General features: G+C 35.4%; 1 protein-coding gene across 1 annotated transcript; it reads right to left on the bottom strand.

Moving 5' to 3' along the window:
- Positions 1 to 750: 750 nt before the first annotated feature.
- On the bottom strand, positions 751 to 14,723 carry LOC140146399 (uncharacterized). The gene is made up of 5 exons (XM_072168233.1): positions 14,596 to 14,723; positions 10,357 to 10,488; positions 9,535 to 9,609; positions 5,861 to 6,064; positions 751 to 3,165 (listed from the first exon to the last, which is right to left on the bottom strand). The coding sequence occupies exons 1-5, from the start codon at positions 14,666 to 14,668 to the stop codon at positions 2,684 to 2,686; spliced, it is 966 nt and encodes a 321-aa protein (XP_072024334.1). The 5' UTR covers positions 14,669 to 14,723; the 3' UTR covers positions 751 to 2,683.
- Between the last annotated feature and the right edge of the window lie 2,204 nt (positions 14,724 to 16,927).

The raw sequence follows: 16,927 nt of genomic DNA on the forward strand, positions 1-16,927 counted from the left end.
ATTTCGAAAAATAGGAAAATGTCTGGCAACACTGTATATACAGCTCAAATGTAACTTTTTCATAAGACCAATGTATCATCTCAACATGCTGTGGTCGATGTTGAAATCGGAACACTACCATATGGTTTATGAGCTATACAAAGTTGGTGTATTTTCATACTTTGAAAAAATTGAAAAACACCCTATTTCAAATAAATGGTATAACCCACCCTGACTTCTGGTGATTATTTTATACTTTCATTGCGGCATCTAAGGTTTGACCTATTCATACCTTATAAAGAAAAAATTATATATATATTGTGTATACTAGTAACACTGGCTTCAAAACTTGACAATTTGACTGCTGAAAAATGTAAAAAATGGGAAAATAGGCCTAAAATTGAAATTTGCCTGTTACCATGGCAACGGGGACATTTTTCCGAAATTTATCCCATGTGTGTTAGTTTGAGGCCAAGGTCCATCAAATATGAAAGTATAAAGAAAATCTATTTTTTGACCGTGGCAACTTTATTCTCAAAAATAACAGATAGTTCCTCTTAAGTTGTGTTTAGTGAAATGCGTAATGACGTCACCTGCTCCAATAAAGAAAAAAAAGTAAATTCGAAATTAATGACTCGTTTGACCCTGGTTTAGATTTCCATTAATAAACAACTAGTACGGGAAACGCAATTAATGAGCCCCAAAAATACAAAGTTGTATAATATAATATTTTATTATTATGTAAATATCATAAACGTAATAAAAACCATTCCAGAACTTAAACAGTGTAATAAACGCAACACAGAAAGAAAGTCCTCACTTCAATGATCCGTCATTAATCTAGACCAGTGATCAGTTAATGACAATTTGATTATACGGTTGTATGCAGAATCATATTAGATCCAAGTTGACACCCCATTTGATACCAAACGTTTTAAATTGACACATATTAATACCAGTATTTGAAATTTGGTGCGTTTTCAAAAATTGCAAATCAAAACGATGGCGCAAAATTGCTAGGCGTGGAAAGCTTTCATCTCCGTTATGAGCCCTGTCGATTCCACAAGTGCCCGTACAGAGCGCGGCTTGTTCAATTGTTCATTTGAGACGCGTGTTAAATCCAACACACGGTTGTTTGATGTATATAGAATTGCCTTCATTATTAAGTAAATACAAACTATAGGTGGCGCTATTTTTCCTAAATCATATTTCTTAATTTGCAAGGGGTAGGTGATCATTACTGTCATTTAAATAGATAGAACGTGTGAAATAAGCAACAAAGAAATTTTATAAACATATTTTATCAAAAAATAAATGGAATTATTTATATTAAAAGCTTGAAAGAGTAATTTCCAGTAACTAAATAGCGCCACCAATTTTGTCTTAAATAGATACATTTTATATCCGAAAAAGCTTTAAAAAATGCTGTAAACGTGAATAATTTTGTAAAAGAGGTGAAATTAAAGTTGAAAATGACTCAAAAGCATCTGTATACATTAGCATATTACATGGGTTATACATGATGTTTTGTTTACAAAACTAATAAATGATCACATCAAACACCGTGAACAGTTGTTGGAAGCAGATGCGATCGACATTACCTAGCGATCGTTTCGGGCCATGATATGGCCACGCTCTGCAAATTATCTTTGCGTAATCCTGTTAATTTGCAACTTTTGACAAGGCACCAAACTTTATTTATTGGTATTTGTTGTCAGTTTTGAGCTTCTGGTTGTAAATCTGGTATGAATTGGAGTTGACAAGTTTATCAATCACAATAATATTGCCATAGCATGACCAGGTTTAGATTTATAGATTTAAGACACGTTATTGGAGTGAAGATTTTCTTTTAGTGATGTGTTACTTCAAGTTAACTTGGCATACACATTTACCACAAATTCAGTTTGTGGCCCGTTCCCAGCAAACCGCAATAGGTCGCCTTTAAGATAAAGGCGTGAAAAAGTTAACCAATAAAACTGGTCCATTTTCGTATTTTTTATTTTTTACTTTATTTTATTATTATTATTATTATTATTATTATTTTTGCTTTCTGATGCGGTGTATTACTTATTAATAATAAAAAAAAACTATTCCCTCCGACGTTGTTTTCAGTGAACCAAAACAAACGTGGTGTCATTTTCAACCTTATTTCCTTGTTTATAGCTATATATAGTCATACATGATTCATTTAAAGCAAATATTTTCGATGGATCGAATGTAGGCCTACAGGCAAAACACAAGTATCATAAGGTATCAGTTGTCAGTGGGGTACAAATTATAAACAAATGTTTGCTTAAAAAGTTTTCAGAGTCTTGGTTAGCAGCGACGTAGCTTGCGACACCATCACGGCGTCTTCATTCAGCGTTAGTGTTCACAATCTTACGCTGAATGAAGACGCCGTGATAGTGTCGCAAGCTACGTCGCTGCTAACCAAGACTCTGAAAAGGGTAACTTTTAAGCAAATGTCAAGAAGGATAGAGTCCAATATCAGTATCCATGCTGCTATAAACATGTGTGTTTTTACCGGGCTAATACAATATTTTAGGTGTTTACGGACCGGGCTACAAAGAAGATTCACAAGGCAATTCTTGTCGATTTCTACCCAGTGGGACCCTGCTGCTGATATGCTCCTGTTAATAATACAAAACAAAATCAGGGTTGTTCTTCAATTCGCGACACATTGTAATAGAGTAGAAGACACATCTTATTTCGTACAAACGACACATGATAGTTCTCGACCACTCGAATAAGGTGGACAAGGTAAATTACTAGGGCTACATCGTCCCTCAACTGGATAAAACAGAGCCCCATTCTGATCACCGCTACTACCACCTGACAAACTTTCTGGAGAACGATCCATGCAAACAAAGTCGCGTCTGCGGTGCCCGTGATGATCCGTCATTAGGTAACCATGATACTCTTCCGTCCATCCAGTGGGACACGTCTTCATTGCTGGGATCATTAGTATGCTCCCTCGATTAGTTGCGTGACAGGCGACACAGGGAACCTCGTGATCGTGTTTCGATGCAAACGGAGAGAAGGTGCTCGTCTGATATTCGGCACTGTATACGTAAGCTCTACCCCCTTCATCGCCTGATTGATGTTCGTCATATTCTGGTGTTGACGGAAGACAAAGATAGTTGGAGCCGCCTCCTTGATGTGTGTAGTATTCACCACCAGCTAGTCCTGTTTGAAAATTATAGTAACATTTTAATAAACATTAATTTAATCATATGCAATTGTTAAGCTATTCAGACTGACGTCTTATCTTTTCTGACGTTTTGTGAGATCGCTATTGCTTTAATTTGAGAAAGCAAGTTGCTGCATTTCTTTTCAGAAGAAAAAAATTGCATTACTTATATGCGGGCACCAGTACATGCTAATTGCTTACAAATTGCTAGTATACCATTAGTTATTGTTGTTTTCTTTGCTGTTTATGGTTACCACTAATAGGCCTGGGCGATACATGGAAATACGACGAGTAACTATTTGTTTGCATGGCATCTAAAAAGACTAAAATTGATCTGAAATCTGAAATCGCTGAAATTGATCAAGTTATATAGCCACTTTTTAGGGTTTGATGCTTCAAAATGGTATATTTTCTCTCAAACATTGTTGTTGTAATGGTACCAAAATTCATAGGCACGGCTTCGGTTTTTAGAAAATATGCGCCCTGCCATATTGTAACTTTCAGCTTCGAGGGCGCACTGCCATTTTAAGGTGTTTACGGTTCAGTGCGTTAAAACAAGAAAAGTCTCGGGTCAACCTATGTTGAGTTTTTGATCATTTGGCATCTAAATCATATAGTTTCACCTGATATTAGTGGCATTGAACTGTGAGAGTTCTGAATATGAGAAAATTCCACCCGACATTAGCCATTTTCCCATTGAAACCCGTGTAATACATAATTAGTGGTATTTAACCTTATATGTGAGCTACCCAGCAAACACAAAACGTTTTCGACATCATTCGCAAAAGGTTATAAAAGGTTGTCAGAAAATGTTTAAATGTCGGGTTATATAAAGGATATATTACGAGTATAAAACGTTTTCATAACCTTGAAAAACATTTTTTGATAATCTACTGCTCAGCAAACAAAAATGTTTTACAGAAAACGTTTAAATGTCGGGTTATATAAATGGTATAAAAACGTTTTAATAACATTCCAAAAACATTCTTGAAAACTTGATACAAAACTTTCTAAACAGACTGTTATTTTGGGGTTGAAAAAATATTATGCGAAAAATGTTTGCCCAAAATATTTTCAGTAACGTTTTAAAAACGTTTTCATGACCTTTATATAACCCGACATTTAAATATTATTAAAAGGTTTTGAAAAAAAAAAACATTTTAAGAACATGTCTGTGTTTGCTGGGTTCAAATATTTCAACATAATGTTATTTAAGTATTGACACAATATTTGGCAAAAATGTTTGCAAAAATAGTTTACAATAACATTTTTTGAAAACATTTCAAAATATTGCTGTAGTGTGTTTTCATACAAAACGTTTTAAAACGTTATCATGACCTTTATATAACCCGACATTTCAATGTTATTAAAACGTTTTTACCTAAACCAAAAGCCAAAGATATAACTTATTTAAAACGTTTTTTTAAACGTTTTTGTGTTTGCTGGGTAGTTTGTTTTCTCTCCACTGTATATAATCTATTTTCTTCGCAGATAAATTATATGTCTGAAATGGTTTTTCAATCTATTTTCTTTTTTTTTCAAAACAAAATGGATCTGTCCAATCTGTATATTAAGTCATGACATTTCAATTGCTATTACGTACAAGTGTGGTGGGCGTAACCCAACATGTGTAAGATACGATATGGTGCAACTAGATCGCAAAATGAGAATAATTTTTTTTTTAAATATGAGAATAGAACAAAACGGTTAGATTGGAAATTTTCTCATTATGACAATGAGAAATGATTTAAATACTGATCGGACATGTTACATTGTTTAAATTAGAAAAAAAAAAATATTCATAGAATGAGAACAATTCTCATCGTTTAGTCCAATTCTCATCACTTTTGAAAGAGTTATCAATATAAATACAGCGTGTCTCAAAACAAATTGTGCAAGTGAAAAGCGCCCTCTTTGGCAATTAGAAAATACTGTTGTGACATAATGCTTACATCAACGTCAAGGGCACAGTCTTAGCTCTCAAATACCGTTTGTTCTGTTCAATTTGCTCTTTTTAATATCGAGATATGTTTAGTTAACAACGAAAGGGTAAAATCACAATTGTGCCACTTTTACTAGGAATAGGGCTGGTACATGTAAATCAATGATAGCTGATGTTGATGCGCCTAATGCACTCCCCCTTCGCATTAGACGCATCAACACCAGCGCGCGTGCATTATTTTGTCTAATTTCATTAATTTGTCTAATTTCATGAACTTGTCAAAGTTCATTAACCTATAAGTGTGCAATATTTGTTTGTCTTTTAACATGTCTTGAATGACAAATGAGAACAGTATACCATGGTAAAATCATTGACATGCAGATGTATTTAATTTTACAGCAGAATGTGAAATATTTATTTATCGTTTAATTTGTCGTAAGTGGAAAAAGAGAACCATTATACCTATATCATGAAAAAACATTAAAAACAATTATGTATTGTTGTGTAATTGATGCATTCTTTTGATTTCACGAAGGAACTCTTGATAAACTTGATGCTATCATTGATTTACATGTACAGCCCTCTTCCCTAGTAAAAGTGGCACAATTGTGATTTTACCCTTTCGTTGTTAAGTAAGCATATCTCAAGATTAAAAGAAGCAAATTGAACAGACTAAACGGCATTTGAGAGCTAAGACTATGCCCTTGACGTTGATGTAAGCATTATGTCAGAGTAATGTTTGCGCTTACCATCATACACCAAATCAGCAGTAGAGGGACATGTCGATCGACCCCATCGAATATAGACAGCACCAGCGACAATGGGATTGGTAGTGTCAGCCCCAGGGGGTCCCTGTGACCCCGGTGACCCTTGAGGGCCATGTAAGCCTCTCAAGCCCTTTGGTCCCACCTTTCCGGGCGTTCCTTGGGGCCCAACAGCGCCCATGAGTCCATCTGTCAATAAATCATTAGAATCATTGTTGTAATATTAGTATTGATCACACTTAAAATATGTTTACGGCTGCATAATATTATGGGCAGCTTCAAGTTATGCATCGTATATTTATCAAGGGGAACCATTGTCCAAATTGTGGGTTCAAATTTCAATATGAAACATGATTTAAACATAACAATCCAGTAAGATCATGTTATAATAATATTTAATTTATTTACAGACACGCACTGGGATACATTTTACGAGAAAAAAATTGACCTGTTATCACGGATTGTTCAACCCATCCGGATATTTGTATCCTCTCAGCAAACATGGCAAACACAAAATGTTAAAACGTTTTACTGTCGAGTTATACAAAGAGTAAAAAACGTTTTAATAACTTTCCACAAAAAATTGGAAACTTGATGGACAACAGTCTTACATAGTGATATTTTTAAGAGTTGACAAAATATTTTGCAAAAATGTTCTAAAAACTTCTTACAATAATATTTTTAAAATGTTGTTGTCATTTTCTTCATACAGTAAACAATAAACGGAATTTATATATGCGCCTTAGCATAAGTATGAACAAAACGCTTCTATATGAAATGGTTAAGAACGTTTTAAAGACATTTTAATTACTTTTATATAACCCGACATTTAAATGTTATAAAAACGTTTTGAATAAACCCAAAACGTGTTTCAAACACTTTTATAATGTTTAAAAAGTGTGTTTGCTGGGCTAGTATACAAATATATACTGCCATGAGAGGTTCTGATTAAAACTATGTGCCCGAGGTGAGATCAATAGTATTTATTTTATTTATTTATTTATTACACTTTATCACTGGTATACAATAATTATAATATAACATCAAAATATATTGCACATGAATATTCAAAAGTACATAGAAAAAAAAGGAAGTATAGATAAAATGTTGCACCAAATAATTCCTTTTATTGTTTGATAAATTGTGTTTATAAAATTTCCTTGTTGCTTGTTTCACCTATTCAAGCTGTTTTAATGGCAGTATTAATCACCTAACCCTTGCAAATAAAGAAATATGATTTAGGATAAACAGCGCCATCTATAGTTTGCATTTAGTTAATAATGAAGCCAATTCTATATACATCAAACAGCCGTGAGTGAAAGGCAAGGACTAACAGGTGCAAAGCACCTCTAGGACAGTCCCACCAAAGATCAAAACAATGAGGACACCCCCTCCCCCCTCCCACCAAAACAAACAAACAAATAAAACAAACAAAACAAAAAAACAAAACAAAAACAAAAAAACCTACACAAGCCTACAACCAGAACACTGGCAACATGTAACCCAAGAGCATATGTTGTAAGGATCAAAACTCTCCTCTAGTTTGTTCTTGTACCACTCAGAGAGCTGGCTCTTAAAAGATGACATGATGACAGTGGATCTAATTGTGAGAGGAAGTTGATTCCACAGGGGAACAATACGGTTGAAAAACGATGCCCTGTGAGATTCGGTTTTGCATCGTTTGGGAATCAACAATAGGGGGTCAGCAGATGATCTGGTGGTGGGACGGTCCTTGAGGGTGGAGTTAAAAACAACAAAATGGTTAAGATTAAGGTCATAAAGTTCCATTTTACATCTAAAAAAGAATGTGAGATCAAGGATTTCACGTCTAAAAGACAAAGGAAGGAGGTTTAATTTAGTTAACCTCTCACGATAGTCTAAATCAGGGTAATGTAGAGTATAGTTTGTTGCTCTCCTCTGGATGCCTTCAATTAATCGAATATTACGTTTTGATGTGCCACTCCAGAGAGAGCTGGCATACTCCACATCACTCCTGACCAGTGCTGTAAAAAGTGTCCTTGTTACCCTTTCGGGAGCGTTAAATCCTACTGCACGTTTTATCATACCCAACTGTTTATTGCATTTGTTGACAACACGTCTTACATGGTCATTCCATACAAGACTAGATGAAATATCAATACCCAGATCCTTGATAGAATCAGTTCTGGATAAAATATTGTTATTCATACGATAGTCAAATTTCACCATATTTCTTTTTCTGGTGACTGAAATTATTTGGCATTTGGATGGATGGTAATGCATGTCCCATGTTTTGCCCCATTTATAAAGAGAATTGATGTCATCCTGAAGGAGCAAGCAGTCATGTGTACTATGGATTGATCTAAAGCATTTGGAATCATCAGCAAATAATGCAGTTGTGCTGTTTCGGGTACAGTTAGGCATGTCATTGATGTAACACAAAAAAAGCATGGGTCCCAAGATGGACCCTTGAGGGACACCGGATAAGACTGGGAGCCAGTCTGAGTTGGAACTATCAATGACTACTCTTTGCTCCCTATCAGTCAAGTATGCTTGAAACCAACTAAGAAGATGTGAATGGAACCCAAAAGACTGTAACTTGTGAATGAGCAATTTGTGACAGTACTATTTTCCTAGTATTATTGATCTCAACGAGGGACCATATTTTTAACCAGAACCTCGAATGAAGGCAGTATATATTTGTTTTATATCCTTTATTCATAGATTTTTTGTTCGTTGATTGGTTAAATGATGACAACTCCACCATGCTGCGAGATAGGCCTAGGTAGGACATATGCGCGGTAGGCCGGTTTGGCGGTCCAATGACTCGCACTGTCATGTTCATGTGTTAGTGGGTTTTTAAGCTTACTCATTGTATATTTGTTCAAGTTGTATCTTCATTCCATTTTGCCTTAATTCATAGATTATTTGTACAAATGTTAGTGAAAAGATGTACATGTAAAAATATTTACATGTAAATACGAAGGCCATCATGCATCGGGATAGGCCTCCGTACGCACGGCAAAAAGGCTAGGCTTAGGCATGTCAGGCGGCCGGCGGTCTCGCACTGTCAGTGTTTGTTTTAAGCTTACCATGTCAATATCACTCTGAATCTGACTGTGTTGATCTGAAAACATATTCCTGTGCTAGAAATGGTAACAAATTCAAATTAAACAGCTGAAATCGTGAATCGTCTTCAGCAGTACTGAGCAGCCCACTCCAGGCTTGATTTTATTTCGCCAGCCATGTCTGTGTTGTCGTTTCTCGGCAGTGACAAAATATTCTCATATTCAATGTCGACGTTCAATGTTATTTTTATGCTTTATGGACTGCGACTTGGGTATGCTGCAATCCGTAAATAGTAAATATCCAGAAGCCAGTACTATTTACGTCCGTACTATTTACGTACTTTTTTCCACTTCCTCACAGAATAGTGTGTATATTTTTGATCATGTGACACGCTGAACAATGAACAAGAATCTATTAATGAAGGATATAATGAATTGCTATTTCAGTTCCAGAGTGTTGTTTATAGTAACACGGTTTCTGCAGGCCAACTTGCAATAGCGTTTCTGCTTTGTACGTAGGATTAGGGGTTAATAAATATGCCTCTGCCAAACACCCATGTGGGTCATTTGTTCTTCTTGAATCTACTGATGAGCATTTGATAGTAAGCTTACCTCTGCCAGGCTCCCCTTGTGGGCCTTGAATACCTCTTGAATCTACTGATGAATATGCTGGTGCTGGTGCGCCATCTGAAAATTACAAACAGAGTTCAATGTTGGTTGTCAAATCAATGCAATTAAGTATTGATAAGATATTGACCTGCCACGATCTGAAGGCCTAGGGTTCGCATTATGCCTAGTTGTCATTCTTGTATTCTAGAGGGCCATACGTCAGAATTTCAGAATATTATAAACATTCGTCAACAAACTCGTCAACAGTATTTAAACCTGGTTAACAGGAAATTACTCCAACAAAATCAATCGATAAAGCCTATTCCACATTGAATGGTGGACTGCACTTATGCCCAAATTAATTAAATTTACGCCTGCAAATTTTCGCACGTAATTTCCTCATTCTGTTGTCACAAATCCGTAAGCCGTAACACAGGAACATTAAAAAATGTCACCATAATTATGTTACACGCGAATACACACTAAACAGCAGTTTACAATAATTGTATATATTATATAGATCCATTTTCGATCTATTGAGCACACGGAATCCTTAGTGGAGCTGTTTTCAGCATTATTATCAGACTCGCGTAAAAAGCCAACGGTGGCTAGCAAGGCGATGTCGACGCTGGAGGTCAAACATTGTACTAGCAAGAGCAACCGTTGCCGGCGAGAATTGACATTTGCCTTTATTTTGGTTCAAGTAGAAATTCTAATTTTGTTGAATCTGCTTGTTTTTGTCTGTTTGCAAATTAAACCTCAATGCTTCAAAGACGATAAAAAACATTTGGCATATATTTTTGTCATTAGCTTGATCTTGCTTACCATGTCCATCCCTTCCGTCTCGACCATCACGTCCATCTTTTCCTGGTGGACCTTGGAAGAAATACTTGAAGAACGCAAGCTCTGAAGAATCTTTGAGTTCATTTAGGGTATTGATGTCGGATTCATTATGTCCTGTAATAAACAGTTTATAAATAATGTGACAATCAAGACATGGAAAAGGCATGTTTCTTTCTTACAAGCAATCATTTAATCAAAGTAACACACAAAAAAACATTTCGGCATTTACTCAAGATTATGAATGTTTAGACTTGTTCCAAATCTTTGATTTATGTGACTCGATTGTCAGAAAACATGCCGAAAATTCTTTTATCTCCAGTTAGGACTAAATGAATGATTATGATTGAGCTACATTTGGTAGAAATTGATAATATCGCAAAAAAGTTAGTGCTATAAACTTACAAACAGTACTCTGCGACAAAATTTAAGAACATTTTTTTCATGTATTGTATACTGTAATGTAGAAGCAATTTATTATTGATCAAGATTCACAAATTTAGTTGGTAACTTTATGTTCAAATTTGACGATGATAACATAATTTCATTGTGATTTATGTGATATCGGGCTGGCTCTCATCACAAGACCGCAAACGAAGCATAAGGCATTGCTGCCGTTTACTGATAGTCGAGGTCCTATTAATCTTTACATCTTTACAACGAATCAACATCTCAGTACAAGTGAATATATGAATACAAAACCCACCCAAGTCCATACTTTGGCCAACTTGAGTTAAGCATGGGCCTGTCATATGTATGAAAGAACAACCCAAATCCATCCTCTGTGTCTATTGAGCATGTGAAAATAGTATGTATGAAATAAACACCCAAATCCAGGATATGAGTCTTGTAACACATTGATTGAAATCCAGTATGTATAAGATTCCACTTGTAACACATTCATTGCTGGAGAGTGACCTTTGAAAAATAAAATGGGTTTAATCAAGGAGAGTGTGTGGTTTATATTACATACATGTAGCAGTATGCTTATTAACATTATACATACCTGTGTGCTTTATTTTGTATTATCTTACTAGTGGTAATCTCATTCCAACACTGTTGTCTTTGTATATGTTTCAAAAAACCACCCAAGTCCAGCATTTAAAATGACCCCCACGAAGTCCCTGAAATGCTAATCGTCATGCCTAATACAGTTTGACCAACTCATTTGCACGTAAAACTTACCATATTGACCAGGTAAATCTAACTGAAGGAACAGAAATGATGCACGGGGTTTTTTTCTTCTCAAAATCACTTCGCATGGACTTGGGTGGGTTTTGTATTCATGTATTCAAGTGCATTTTGTTTTAAATTTCACGAGCAACAAGTAATATGATTTTATTATAAACCTTTATTTATTTATTTAAACTTCTTTTGCCTGGGTAACAAAACTCAGTGTAAACACTGTTTTTCAGTTTGGCCCAGGGGTCAAACTTAAAACATCAAAAAATAACCAATACATATCAAAGTACATTACATTAAGTATACAATGTATATCAGATTGCACAATTTAACAAAATTAGGAATACAATAAAAACTAGACCAGCTAGGCATATAATTTACATACAAACAACAATGATATATAAAAACAGTGATATTGCACTATGGGACATCATAAGGTGAAATTTACTTGCAAGCATATTTAAAATAACCGACTGTAGCTGGCAACGGATTTTTGGCTCTGGTAGGAAGCAGGTTAAAGGACAGTGCACCTCTGGAGGCGAATTTCCTTTTGGCAGAGGCACTACGGTTTGTTGAAGGGACAAAGTTGCCTTGGGATGCGGATCTAGTGGAGTGGCCATGACTGTTACTGACTGTGGAAAAGATGTTACATAAAGGCAGTGGGAGGATGTTGCTAAGGCTCTTATAGACCATGATGTTAAGGTGGTTATTGCGACGATCATCAAGTTTGTCCCACTTCAAGGTATTTAGAAGAACATCAGTGGGGTATCTGCGTGGGAGACCAATATTTTGCCAGCAGTATTTTGTAACCTGTCAAGGGTTTTCAGGGGCCCAGAAAACATACACGAGAAAAAAAATCCAGTGATGTATGCATTTATATTATCAAAATTTTCACTAAAAATGGTGGAAAAGCGAGCAAATTATGTGACGTGTCATGTCAAAAGGAGACACTTTTGGGCAGGTTATCAATTTTGAGGTTTTAACATATCTTAAATATGGAGATATTTTGGTCCACAACGCCGTTTTTCCCAATGAAATCGGACATTCCTAAGCTAAGATATTGAGTTCGTAAGTTGTGGTATTATAAAATTGGAAATTGAGATATCGGCCTTTGAAAATATTATTGACAATGTTGAGAGTACGAATTACCTTGAAAAACGTCTCAAAAAATACAAGATGCCAGCTATATTCCGGTTTGAAACTATCAGACAATATTTTAAACATTAATAACATCACAAGTTCGCAACAAACCCAAATTGTGAAAAATTCACACCCGGGCAGGTTTTTGGCTATTTCTCCATTTACGATCCTGCCCAAAAGTGTCTCCTTTTGACATGACACGTCACATATAAATGAATCAATCGCACGAAAATGAATCAATCCTATGCGACACGAACGCATCCAAAAGCACTGAGTAGTACCCAGAGTGCGCGTCTGTGCAATTATTTATTGAATAACTGCGTAGTATTTGTTGGGAGTGAAATTGTACAAACTTAATGCACGCCTTTTGAAATGTCGACGCGTCTAATGCACGAGCCCTGCAGTTACATGTACTAACTAATTCATACACGAGAAAAAATCACGTGATTATAACTATCTAAATAACAAAATTGTCACTAAAATGTTGGAAAATACAAGGTTATAATTATAAAAGCATTAACCCGCAAGTAAAATGAATCAATTCTACGCGACAAGGACGTTTCTTAAAACACTGTGAGTATATGTGGAGTGCGCCCTCGTGTGATTATATACAATTATTTAATACACTCCTGGTATTTTTCTAACGTTTCCTCTGCTTGGTTCGCGCTATCTAAGAGTGTATACATTTATGTTTAAAAGGTCTCTTAGCGTATACATTTCATACAGATCATACAGCATGAAAAGTTACTCGATATAGCATAAAGATATCCGTCATAATTGGTCGTAAACAGTAACACTATGAACCTGTGCCAAGTTACATACCATGGCGTAGATAACAGATTGGCACACAATGTGCCTCTAGTTATGCCTTCCCATGATACAATGCATTGGCAATAGGAGAAATATGCACTTTACTTATTATGGTAAGGGTGTCTCTTGTGCGCCTACAATTTTATAACCATGATTTACGTGTCATTCTTTTTTAATGAAAGTAATTGTAAATATATGTAGCAAAAACGTTCCAAAATTATTACGCCGAGGTTAATTTTAATTAATGTTTAAAACCACATAGGCCTACATCAAATATGTAACAAACAACATTAACTGCCGAATAGTATGATTTACAATTGTCCCTGAAAAGATCTTCTGTTATAACTCGATAGTTAGCATATGTTTACTATCGAGCACTTTTGAAAACATTAAATTATACCAAAGTCTAGCGCTTTACCAACTGAGCTAATGGGTTTGAGACAAAAATTTACAGGTTTACTTGTTCGTATATAACTAGGGACCGTTCACAAACACTTGTTAGGGGGGCCTGATGCAAAAATATTTCATCGGGAAAATTTTTCGCCCCCCCTTGACAGATCTCAAAAATTCAGCCCACCCCCACCCCCCCCTGTTTTTTTTTTACATGAAAATTATGGGTCAACCCCATAGAAAAGCATATAAAGTTTTCCCAGGCAAATTTGTGGTCATTTTTTGCAGGGTCATTCCTTAGGAGGGTCACAAGTTTTCAGACCCCATCAGCGCCCCCCTAACAAGTGTTTGTGAACGGTCCCCTATGTGTGTCGATTAGTTGCTCAAAGCCCTTTACACTTTTGTAGATGCACCACTTCATGTTTGCATTGTTTAAAAGCGCTTGAGACTATTAAAGCACATATCGAGTTTTTACGACATACCTTTAAATTAATGCGGAATTTATTATGTAATGATAAGCTTTAAATATTCCATACAGTGAAAACTAAACCTCGTAAATTAAGTACAGTTAATTACGAGGATAAATTTTCCTCTTTTTCGGCAGTTAAAACGGGAGTTAAAAACTTAAAACACGGTAATATTTCGACAGAATATAGTTAAAGATTACTTGCAGATATACAACAACAAAAAGAATAAACCTACCTGTAATCCCGACAACGAATAAGAACAGAAATGATGTAAGCATCAAAAACGAGCCACTGTGACTACCAGACATCTTGAAAACAAACTGATTTCTCCTTCAATTCTCAGACTTGTGAGAAATGTTGTTTGACTCAGTGGGGAAGAAATCGATCTCATTATGTGGATTGCCGAAATAAGAATAATGTCGCCAAAGTCTGTTTCTTCGAAGTGTGAGTTAAATGAACATTCTTTTATCCTTATTAGATTACACACTGCGGAGTATAACATTCCTTTTCATTTATTTACTTTTGAGGACATACTCTAATTCAACATGTTCAATTGGCCAAACCTGATACTAATTTTGATAAAGTGAGAATTTTTCCTTCCGTCTCTTTCTCTACAACCGAATTGATGTAATACGACATTGTTCTGTTTGTAAGTAATTTTGTGAAGTGTGTCACATATTTCCATGTTTCAAGAGTTATAAACTGTTCGTGGAAAATATACGACATGTACGAGCTGACATATTTCACCTTCTTTGGTGGCTTAATGTCTTATACACAGCAAAAACACTGTTTAAAATGTCGCTGTTTAAAACGATGTTGTTCAAACTTTGAACAACATTGTTTAAAAGACAGTCCTTGAATTTTAAACAGTGTGTGTTTAATTCATGAATAATACCAAAAAAGGGACTTTTAAACAACGTTGTTTAAAAAAGATCGAATTTTGCAAAAGAGGGGTTTCCTTCCTTGAAATCAGGGTCAGATTCATCATCATGGCGGTTGACTATGTGATTGACCTGCTCCAAAAGTGGGAAATGCCAGACCTAATTGATACATTCGGAGGTAAGTGTTTGGTTTAAATATTGTTTGATGTGATAGAGTATTATATGAACACTCAGTTGTGTGTTGTAAATGCTAAATGATGCAATCTGTGCAGTAGTAAGCAGCCGTGACAAGTGCGAGTGTAAGCTTAACCACATCAAACATTAAACCAAACACTTACCTCTGAATGTATCACATCCACACTGCTCATGCACAGATGCATGGGGCTGATGTGTGATGTGCATGTTTTACAGTCAGTTCTTCTTGCCCATTCTCCCAAGTAAATTGATTTCAACAGACAAAAATGTTAAAAACTTTTAAACAACAAGTTTAAACAACTATGTATGTTTTAAACAATTGTTTTAAACAACAGCCATTTACAGCTTTAAACAACTGTTTGTTTTAAACATTTGTTGTTTAGAATACTTTAAACAACTGTGTACATTTAAACAACTAAAGTTAAACAACCCAAGGGTGTTTAAACTTTGAACAGAAGTTGTTAGAGTGACCGGCGTAAACAGTGTTGTTTAAAAATTTTAAACAGTTGTTTAAAATATTTTTTACTGTGTACAGGGGTGTGCGGCTATCATAACAACAAGTAACAACAAGTAACAGCTCCTATGTTTATCACGTGATAGTAAGTCAAAATCTATACATTAAAATAGCCATGTTTTAAAACCAAATTCTGCTTTTCATTAACAACCCTGAAAATTTGAAAGGTTTCACCCCCCGAAAAATACATGCTCAAGACAAAAATTTATTGGGTTATTGCCTGGTTACGCTTTGAATGAGAAAGTTACAGATTCAAAAGTTGCACTAACCTTAAACCCATTAAAACGATGTTTTACTTGTTAGAGTACATGTCCATCATTCATGATCACTTATAATCATTAACCTGTCATATATAGACTTGCTCAAGTCCTTTCGGACCTGAGGTCTGTGATATGATATCTCGTTCGTTTTTTCGTTTATATGGCCTTGGTCACTCCATCACCAAGCCACAGTTCTTAAATACCTATGTTTAAAATAGGCCTATAGAATAGCCTTTTTACATACCAAATTTCTTAGTATTCTATCCATTGGTACATGTATACCCAGCCAGGTGCCTCAGTCCCTGATCATGCTAGTTATCAACTTTCCTGGTTATACTATAATACTTGTCGTGTGCCAATAATTTTTAGTTATCTTTGCTAATTGCCCTAATCTCTTTTTAAGTGCTGAAGATTAATAGGTGTGATACGTTCTCCCTCCCCTCTAGCTGTTTTATATAGTGACAGGCCTTCAGGGTGTTCTTGCTGTTGTCCGAAAGTGCAAACTGAAGGAAAGAGTGACAGTTGACATATCTGGACATATGGTCATAGTCATAGTGGTTGACCATAGATGACTTGTGGCTATATTATTTTTAATATTATAAAAAACCATGAAAACACTAGTAGTCCATGGATAATGACAAAAGATCTCAGAGAGTAGTATCTGTGTAGAAACCATTATCTTACGCCTTGAAATCAAGGCTAGTCATATAGAGCCCG

This window comes from Amphiura filiformis, chromosome 2, assembly GCF_039555335.1.
Source record: "Amphiura filiformis chromosome 2, Afil_fr2py, whole genome shotgun sequence".
NCBI lineage: Eukaryota > Metazoa > Echinodermata > Ophiuroidea > Amphilepidida > Amphiuridae > Amphiura > Amphiura filiformis.